At 36.5% G+C, this 10,378-nt stretch overlaps 1 protein-coding gene across 4 annotated transcripts in view; it reads right to left on the bottom strand.

The window, feature by feature from the left end:
• Nucleotides 1–6,105: 6,105 nt before the first annotated feature.
• The window catches only part of CNTN5 (contactin 5), a 706,531-nt gene continuing 702,258 nt past the window's right edge, over nucleotides 6,106–10,378 (bottom strand). For all 4 annotated transcript variants that reach the window (XM_065043870.1, XM_065043985.1, XM_065043938.1 and 1 more), the window contains one exon: nucleotides 6,106–8,988. In XM_065043870.1, coding sequence (XP_064899942.1) covers nucleotides 8,885–8,988 — 104 coding nt within the window. In that variant the 3' untranslated portion in view covers nucleotides 6,106–8,884. The remainder of the gene's footprint in view (nucleotides 8,989–10,378) is intronic.

Below are 10,378 nucleotides of genomic sequence, written 5' to 3'. Positions count from 1 at the left end.
TTTTCACTGTTTTGGACACTTGTGTAAAAGTTGGCTTAGGTTGCACAAGGACCATTCTGAGATATTCAGTGGACAGTCAGGGAAGCTGCTGTTCCAGCAACATGTCTGAATCTATTTTCCAGGGTTGTAATGGAGGTAAAACCTTCTAAGATGTTTATTCTCAGTGCCAAAAATTGAACCCTTCAAAACAAGCTCAATATTGACAAGCCTTTGCAGCCCACCTCTGCAGTGAGCTGTAGGGTGGGTAATTTTTATGTCCAGAGCAGGTCATGCAAGGCTATGCTGGAGCTACGCAGCTGAAATGGAAGCAGCTGGTCCTCAGCAGTTGCTCAGGTTAGTGTGTTATTGAGGGTCAGAATGAAGGTCAGGGTTTTGCCTTCACCAGTTCAGAATTACTGGTGGGTGAAGAATCACAGAATCACAGAATCACAGAATGTTAGGGATTGGAAGGGACCTCAAAAGATCATCTAGTCCAATCCCCCTGCGTCCAGGCAGGTCTTGGATGCCTCCAGAGTAGGAGACTCCACAACCTCCCTGGGCAGCCTGTTCCAGTGCTCTGTCACCCTCACTGAGAAGTTTCTTCTCAAATTTAAGTGGAACCTTTTGTGTTCCAGTTTGTACCCATTACCCCTTGTCCTATCATTGGTTGTTACCGAGAATAGCCTGGAGGCATGGAAAAGACCATCAACTGAGGAAACCTCTTATCATCATCTCCTTCCCATGATCAACGGTTTAGAGTGAGATGTACAGGCAACAAGGACAGGAGACCTGGCAGGCAAACCCCAGTAGGAATCCTGTGTGTCTTCCGTTAGTATTTAATAATGGAAGAATGGCCAAGAAACATTCCAAATTCACCAGGAAGACAGCAAATTTAAGTTAATTCCTTCTTTGCTGGATTTTTTTTCTTTTTTTTCTAGCCAATATTATGCAGTTTGTGATATTTAAAATGATGTTCTTTGGAAGAATGGGGTTTTCGAAGTTTATTATACTTTAATGCATTCATTTCTTACTCTTGTTTCCATCATATTTGTGATCAGTGACATTCCAGTTTCTTATCTGCATTCTTTGAACTGATAATTTGCATTTATACCTAGGTGCTGCTGTGGAGGTATCCTAGGTTTTGAAAACACTGAATGCAAAATTTTTATTTATATAGGGTGCTTCCTGGGAATGACAGCTCAATGATAGCTCAGTGCCTGTCCTTAGGAGCTCAGGGAGCAGTTCAAAATCTTTTTTTTTGCTTTTGAATCTATGACATCTTTAGAGGTCATTTCCCTCCCTCCTGGTTTTCACTGAGCCTTGCTGGAAGCTGTGCCTCCTTTAAATTTATAGAATAAGTTGCATATATGAGTTGCTCGTTTTTCCTAATTGGTTAATTTAAGATTTTTCTATTAACTTGCAGAATTTAAATATAATTTATTTGCAGCTCAACTCTTTTGGGCTGAAGTGAATCCATACAGATGCAAGATGGAAGAAACAGTGCAGCCTGACTTTGACACAGCCTGAGATGGTGACCCAAGATCCTGCAGTCCAGGAGGAGCCTTGCCCATAGTTCAGTCCATTCTGTGACAGGCACAGCAGACTCCAGCAAAGTCTCCCAGATTTATTTTGTATTTGAAGGGAATTGTCTCTGATATTGAACAGGCAAATATGTTAAAAATATACACCAATATACTAAAACACAATCCTAATTAGAACTGAAGCTAAGGAACTAAAAAGAGCTGAAGTGCCAGTTTTTCAAATGCAGACATTCTGTGCTGTTAGTAGCATTCCACATTACCTCAAGTGTATTCAAAATATCATCAGTTTTTTTAATGCAGAGGATCATCTGACATATTTAATTTCTGGATGCTTCTACAGCCCAGTTAGTTGAAGTCCACAAAGACTCTAAAAAATTCTAGAGTAGAGTGCACAGCCTCTGAAGTCACCAGGTTGCCTAGCTGTGAGTTGGCAATAGCTTTACTGAGGCTAGTTTAGTTCAGCTATAATGCTTCGAGCATCTGGGACCACTAAAAATAAATTTGGATTTTTTTAATTGAATGAGGCAAACATACGTTTTATGTGAAAACACCCGCAACAGTTTGAAAAATATGATTCATTTCCTTATAAACAGAAATGTAAAAGTTTAAAATGAAAATGTCAGTCATCAGATCTAGAAAGATGCCTTCCTGTTTAATAAGCTGCAAGTCCAATGCAAAGCACACCAAAAATTCTACCAATCCTTAAAAAGTGCTGGTGAGAGCTGAATGCCAAATAGCTCCCCAGAAGGCACACTATGCTAATCACTATAGCAATCAGTTATTTATCATTCTTGCAGACATGTATTTTCCATTTACGCTAACAGGGTGGTTGATTGGATTTTGTTCATTAAATGGGCAGAGTCAAAGCTGGTCTTATAAACTGCTGTTCAAGTTAATTAGTGAGTATGTGTATACTCAGAAGCAGAAAAGTTTTAAAATTATAACCTACATCAATCAGGCATCTTTTCTACATTATACCAAAATCATTCCACTTAGTGTATTCAGCATAAAAAAGAACGTAAAAATGCTGCATTTTCATTTCCCCCATTCTCTGATGGTCTGCCAGTAAATATGATGGTGTTACTCATGAAAGAGTAAGAACAGATATTTGCTTTTACTCTGCTGTCTTACCTAAAATTCTCCCAGGCTCTGTGTCTAGCTTAAGAAATGGTGCAGGTACAGGAAGATCCTTAGTAGAGTTTTGTGTTCATTCTGTTACATCCTTTAGCTGTTTAATTACTAGCAGGTAACAAAAGTGGCCCACAAACATGTTACAACCTAACCAGTAATAACTGAAAAAATAACAAAGCACTCTGGTGGAAATGCTGGACATTGATTCTGGAGATCCAGTTTCAGCTCCTACATTTTACGTCCATGTGGAAGGGGTGGTTTCAGTATCCTCAGTCCGTGGACAATTTTCTCATATTCAAGCCATTTATGACCTAGAAATCTGATGGATTTTTTGCCACTGCAAGCCTGCTTCTCATGCTGCAACAATACATTCAGTCAGCAACCTGCCAGCTTTATTTTTTTTTTTTTTTTAAGATAAATTTGTAGTGATGAAATTCCTTTCTCTTCCCATTCAAAAGTTGTGGGATTAGCTTTTATTCCTCTGAGGAAGTCAGAAAGTGTTGACAGATAGCAACCCAACACAGTGGAAATCTAGCTCATTTTTTTGGGTAATCTAGTGCAGTCATTCTCAGATGGGGAAAAATGTTTCCTCTCCTTTATGTTTGGAAGTGAAAAGATTTGCCCTTTCAGATGACTTGTTGGAAGGCAAACACTGGTAGGTCAAGAAGCTGGGTGAACTCCGGGTCATCCTTGTGGGGAACTGTGCCCATGGCCAGGCTGGACGGGGCTCTGAGCAACCTGATCTAGTTGAAGACATCCCTGCTCATGGCAGGGGGGTTTGACTAGATGACCTTTGAAGGTCCCTTCCAACACAAATTATTCTATTATTTCCTTCTCCTCTTGTCTCTCTCCCCCCACATAACACATACGTGAATCCTTTTGCACTTTGACGCAGGACAGGGCAAGGGGAGAAAGAAGGGGTTTCCCAGGGACTTGTAGGGCAGGGTGAAGTGCTACTTTTTCACCTCTGTAATGAGGTCAGGAGAGGCAGTGTACTGTGGATGATTTGCTTTTTCCTAATAGAACTTAAAATAAATGTAGTATATCCAGAAAACATCAACAATTTGCTTTTGTGTCTTCCCCATGTTAGAAAAGAATTAATAGCAGGCTTACACATTACCTTTACTGATCATTCAACAGCCCATGTAATATAATCTAGAGGTCAGAGCAGAGCAAGAACTCAGTGTTTTCATGTAAAGCCCATGTGAAACTTCTTAATTTGAACAAGCATACATACAAAATGTCATCACCTAGAATGACTCTCCAAAATAATGATAGATTTGGGTGTATGAACTACCTGAGAATAAGTGATATAGTTACACAAAACTAAGTAATTGAATTGAGGCTTCTTTTTGAAGTCAGCCAGTCATTCCACATGATGAAGTCTTAAAGGAATATCAGGACTACTGCGTTTTACTATTCTGTCTTAAAAGGTCCCTTTTGTAGAAGATAAGAGGTGGTGTCATTATGAAATGGAACTGCTTGCTCAGTCAGGCATCAGAGCAATGTGGCTTAGAGTAAAATTGTACTTGCTAAAGCTTTGACCTAGATATGTTTCAAATACCTTCAGTATCTTTTTATTCACATGTTTTCTGTTACTGAAAGGAAATTGATGCATTTTCCAGACTTATTTTCTGTACAAAGATCAAAATATGCTGAATGCCTTTATTTGTGGTTAACACGTATAGTGCCTGCCTTTGCTATTCATTTTGATAACTGTGTCTTTCAGGAAGACTTTCTTATGCTTTTATTTTACATTTTTTTTTTTTTTAGAATTGATGAGTTTGAGCTTAAAAGTAAAAAACAACCAACCAAAAACAAAAACAAAAAACAAAACACATACCAAAAAGGAGGGTATTTGTCTCTAGCCAGACGTATCTATTTCATCATAGTAAAAGATGAACTACGAGGCATCACAGATTTCTTTATCAGTTTCTTCTGGTGACTAGGTAGGTTTCTTATACAAGCTGCAGTGCTTAGTTAATAGTCTGACAGTAGAAAAAGAGGACAGGAAGGAAGAACAGCTGCACATCTAAACATCTGCACCAGTTTGCTTAAGCAGCTGACCCCTGAAATGAGTAATGTGAATACTGAAATTGCTAGTGTACAATTTTCCATAGATTTTTTTCTTCTAGGGTTTTGAGTCTTTAATGTATATACACTATCATTATCTTGTTTAAAGCATTGAAAAGATGGGCCACAACAAAGCCAAAGTCAATGCCTAGGTCTATCTTCACTGGAATTGAGAGAAAAGTGTTTGAGCAAACTCAGGACCTGCATTTTTGGAAGCAGTCTGTGTGCAGGCACACTTAGAGAGGCTGTTTGTAATAGCCTAAGGCCAATTAACCTATCATAATAAAATGCTGTTCATTCTCTCTTGTCCCTGACATTGCTTTGCTCAAAAGCATAGGAAGTAATTAAGAAGGAAAATGTCTTTCATCTTCAGAGGAACCGGGATGATAACCATAAAAGGTCAAGAGTGGTTGCAGTTTGGTCGAAGTTCTGATAGGATATGGATTTTCAATATTTACAGTTCTCCATGTCAGCAAAAACAGGTCATTACAGTTTTGTGTGACATTCATAACTAATTTAATGGAAGTCCTGATATAATGTGCTATTAAAGCTATACCCATATTGTAATTGAAGTGTTGGTTGAAATGGTGACTGTGGCAATCTATTTTTATTTCCAAAATGGGCTTTTTGACTTCGTACTGTGTTGCAAAGTCATTTACCCCTATAAATACGCATTTCATAAAGAAGCGATTGGGGATTATTAAAAATGCAAATAAAACTATCAAAAAAGCAAAATATTTGCTATAATTGCATCACCTATTATTACAGTTTTTCTTCCAAAAGAGTATGTGTATTTCTGAAAGCTTTTTTGTTGTGATTTATCACACAAAGTATTGCAAATGTAAGACAAAGCAACTAAACTTGTCAGTTCAACATGAAATGACCACACTGTGCTTTTGTGCCTGCACAGCCATGGGGTATCTGTGACACTTGAAAGAATGTTTTACATGCCAGAGACATTCAGAAACTATATAATACTTCAGTATATAGAGGATTGCCCTTGGTGGCTTACTTATAAAGCAGTTATTTTAATGATTTTTTTGTTTTGTTTTGATGCAGAGAGCTTTTATTTCTGAAGCTAATTTGCAGACTTATCTTGCAATTTTTGTTGGGTATATTTTCATGTTGAGACTTCCATCTTTCTTCCATCTCTCAGTTATTTAATTATAAAAGTAATATCTACCCGAGGAAACCAACACATGAAATTACAATGACGAAAACAATTATTTGATTTTAATGGTTCATTGTCCGTATTCACTGCTGCAGCTTCATCATTTTCTTCTTGAAAGTCATGTCATTAGAAGGTTGCTGTTGCTGGAATCCAGAATATTTGTCACCCTGTCCTCTATGAACATAATTTAGGAGCTGACAGGAGATGAGATAAAAGTCAATAAAAAGAGAATTATTTATTAAAAAGATCTATTGTTACAAGAACAGTACACAGGAACTATTATATTACTGTGTCTTCCACATCGTATATACTATTATATATAGAATATATACAGATTGTATACAATATATCTAACATCTTGATATAGGCCATGACAGTATCTTTCTTTTGGTTTGCAAAACAAAGTTTCTTTCTAATTATTTTTTTTCCAAATGGATCTTGTGGCATTATACAAAAATACAGTCTCCTCAGCAATGCTAGACTGCACTATTACAATCTTTTACATGAAAAAGGAAAGAGCTTTCCTTTGCAACTAGAAAATAATATGTCATGATAAGGAAACATCATTTTCTACAAAGTAACAAATAGGTAATACATAGGTACTTAAACATTTAAAACATGTTTATTAATATATTTAAGATGCAAAATACATATTCTGTTCATGTTGAATATAAAACATACCCCCTTCTGTCCCTGCAATACAACTACATTACCTGATGGTATGTTCAGTGTTTGTATCTTGATACTAGACATTGACATATATCTAGATGCAGCTCTATCTCCTTATCAGACTTTCTTCTTACAAAGCATAGCCATTTATTGTATTCAGAAAGTTGCTTGACCAAAACACCACCAACACTGACAGTAGCCTTTTTCAATACTCTGAAATAAACTGCATTGGCAAGCAACTGTATAAAAAATAGAGGAAATTATGCTTAACTAATTTATAAAATAGTCATTTTGATTTTGGTTCATCACTTTATTCTTGTTTATTTTAACCTTTTGAAAAACAATGGTTTGCTAATGCAAGTTCCCTACACAGTATCAATGCTGTTATTTTATGAATGACAGCAGATGGTAATTTTCTATGAGTTTGCTCTATCAGGATGGTACATTCCACCTTCCTTTGTTTGACCTCAAAGTCTTTTTTTCTGTCTGTATCTACCATCTATGCTCAGCTAGTTAGCCAGCTTTTGTTTTCCTAGCAACATGGTGACTAAGTAAATTTAAAACCTAGTTTTTAGAAAATTATTTAAAATATTAGTGGGTACTAAAGATTTGAGTTGAACCATCTCTGAAAAAATTTACTGATAAAATATTCAAAAGAAATAAAAATTTAGTCATCAGTCAGCTTTTTACCTACCAAGCACTTATCTGTTTTGTGCTTTCTTGACTGCTATTTTAAAGCTGCCAAGCAAGGGCACAGTTACAGCGTACTAGATAAATGCCAAGTATTATTTTGCTATTAAGCTTGCAAAATAATAGCATTTTAGACCTAGAACCCCTCAACCAAAACGGATTTTCATCAACACTTTTAGAGGGATGGACAGCTAAAAGAACTATGCTATTATGTTAGGATTTGCCTCCTAAACTTTCTTGACTTCACTTTTCCCAAGCAAGGGGATATTCACCCTCCCTCATAACACTGCACACCAGAACTGTACAAACACGCACACCATATACCCTGGGGATCATTTTGATTTGGGTGCCAATATGTGGGAAAGCCTTCCAATGTAGAAAAAAAATTGTCCAAATTATCAACTGAGTGAAAAATTGTTTGGTAGAGCAAAAAGTGGGGATTAAAACTCATAGCATATCGTTCCTACAAGAATAATCTCTAGTGAACTATTGAAATAGAGCCAATTAGCTAAATAACTGGAATGATGCTCTGTAGCACTTATCCAAGCATTTTTTTTCAGACATAGCATTTCCCAAAATATATTCTACTGGAGTCTGTATATATGTGAATGATTACCTTCAAAAAATGTTAATATTCTCTCCATAATATGCTTTCATAAATACTTCAACTTGATTACCAAATATATAAAGCACATAATGTTACAAAAAAATGGACCCAGATGGAAAAAAAAAGTTACAACTGAGAAGGGGTTAGAAAAAGTAAGTTTATCTCTTTGCATTGCTTTATTTGCCCACTTAACAGCCTAATGGATATCATGTTATAATGCCCAGTGGAGTTTTCATTGTTGTGTACATTAGGAATGTACATTTTATTTGCTATTGAAAAGAAATATTTGATTCATTTGACATTAAATTATGGTATTTTGTAAAAAACCAATTTGTTTCCTTTTAAGCTTGTGTTTAATCATTTTCCATTTACTTTGCAATAAACTAAATGGCTTTTCTGCTCCATTTTGCCATTTTCTGAGTGTGCTGTCTAGTATTGTATTGGCAATTTTTTTTGGTAATTAAATACGTATTCATACATTTTCAGAAAAAAATCTGTGCACTTTTCAGTGAGCTATGTATCTAAACTATATTTTTTTCTCTTGTCAGTAGGAACAGGCAGCCATAGGGGTTGCAAGAAAAGTATTCAACAAAGCCGTATCAAACATTGTTCTATATTAAAAATGGATTTTTTTTCCCAAACCAAACAGATGTACTGTACCAGACACCACTGTTTAAGCACATAGTGATACATGACTGGGGTCACCAAAATTGAACATATTAAAAAAGTCAGGTACGTTTGACAGAAATTACTTTTGCTTACAAAAGTTTATTACGTACAATCTGCATATTTTTGGGCCAAGAAATGTCCCCTCCTCAAAGGACTTTTACAAAAAAATAAGACAAAAAAACCTGATGAATTATTGACTGTGTCTCCAACACTCCTCTAAGTACACCACAAGCATTTCTACAGGTCTTTAAGCATTAGCTTGGGTTTCCAGTTTCTCCATGGACATAAAACTCCATCCCTTGGTGTCATCAAGCTAAAGCAAACAAATAACAACAACAACAAAGTCTGCAGTCTTCACCATGAGGTTGTAGGAACCATCAGTGCCAAAAGCAATGTTACGGAGGATGAGGAAGAAGACAACACGTGTAAGGAGGATTGAGCACTTGTTACTTTCCCTCCTGAAATGAAAAGTAAAATAATTAAGGAATAAATGATGTAAATGGTTCTCAGTACATTTAGGTACTAGATTTTACCACACAGCTGTATTCTATTACAGTCAGCAAAAGCCTAACTTTTAGACAACAGATTACCTTGTGACAACTGCAATCACAAAATAGGGTCCCTACGCAGACATAAGGAAACTGAGGATTTTATGATGATATCTACATGCTGAATCCTCACATTCAGTCTGCAAATGTATATGAATTTCCAAAAGGGCATGTGGTTTTATGCCTCAATCCTCAAAAATAATAAGGCTGCAGAGGATGCCCTGAGTCACAATCACAAATGTTGTCCCTGGACAAGGAATGAAACCTAGCCCTTTGACCCTCATGTTTGGCCAGAGAAAAACATGGTCTTTTGCCTAGTAGCCCAGTAACGTTTCTAGATCACAGCAGTCTCTTAAAAAGCCCTGCTCAGGGGAAATGTGCTATGGGCTGGTAGTGGCAACAGATCACAGAATGGGAAGGGAACAGACCGGGGTTTCTTTGGACCACTCTTGTTCTAAGTGGAACTGATCTGTTGTGCATAGTCTAATAAAAAATCCCAGATTAGAAGGAATTAAAGATTTTGTAGCCTGGAGTTATGGCTTAAAATATACATGAAACAAATATTCCATAGAATAGGGGTTGGTGTCTTCTGCGTTCTGATGATAGCACTGTAGTTTGTGACTAGACTAGAGCTGGAATTTCAGGCTCTCACCTTTTGGATAGTACCCCTTAAGGACTAAAAAGCAATGTTTAGTAGAATTTTAAAGTGTTAGCAGAAAGTCAGAATTAAGATGCCTCATGTTTAGGCAAAAGATAAATTTATTTTCTGCTTGTCCTTGCCACTAATCCTTCCATCCTTTCTTACTTGTGTAATATTGATACTTCAAATTCATATTGCAGTAACTGAGGAAATGGAAGTGAGACATCATAATTTGCTTCATGATAATACATTAATATTCTAATGCATCAATAATTTAGTAAGGTAATATCTGTTCAAGGGAGCCAATGGAACCTACAGAGAAATTCAGCTTATTCTAAAGCAGACACATATGCAGCGTTCAGCTACCCAAATGCATGCCATTTTAGTTGTGTTAGACAGTACACCTCTGGCTGGTGATCCAGAATGATATGCATACCCTTGAAGTCCCACATCATATCTGCCAACTCTGTGCAAAAATTTAGGGTACCTTAGGACATTTTAGATGTCCCTATGTGCCTATGCCTGAATATTTAAATTCAGAAGATTGAATTGCTGTCTAGGCTCCACTGTCAATCTCTATAGATTATATCTCAGCTGACTATAATGCTATTTGAGACACCTAGTGAATGTGTAGACGTCTACAGATTAATTAGGTTTTCA

This window comes from Columba livia, chromosome 1, assembly GCF_036013475.1.
Source record: "Columba livia isolate bColLiv1 breed racing homer chromosome 1, bColLiv1.pat.W.v2, whole genome shotgun sequence".
NCBI classification, from domain to species: domain Eukaryota; kingdom Metazoa; phylum Chordata; class Aves; order Columbiformes; family Columbidae; genus Columba; species Columba livia.
The sequence above is the reverse complement of the archived record's forward strand: the minus strand, read 5'-3'. Positions and strand labels throughout refer to the sequence as shown.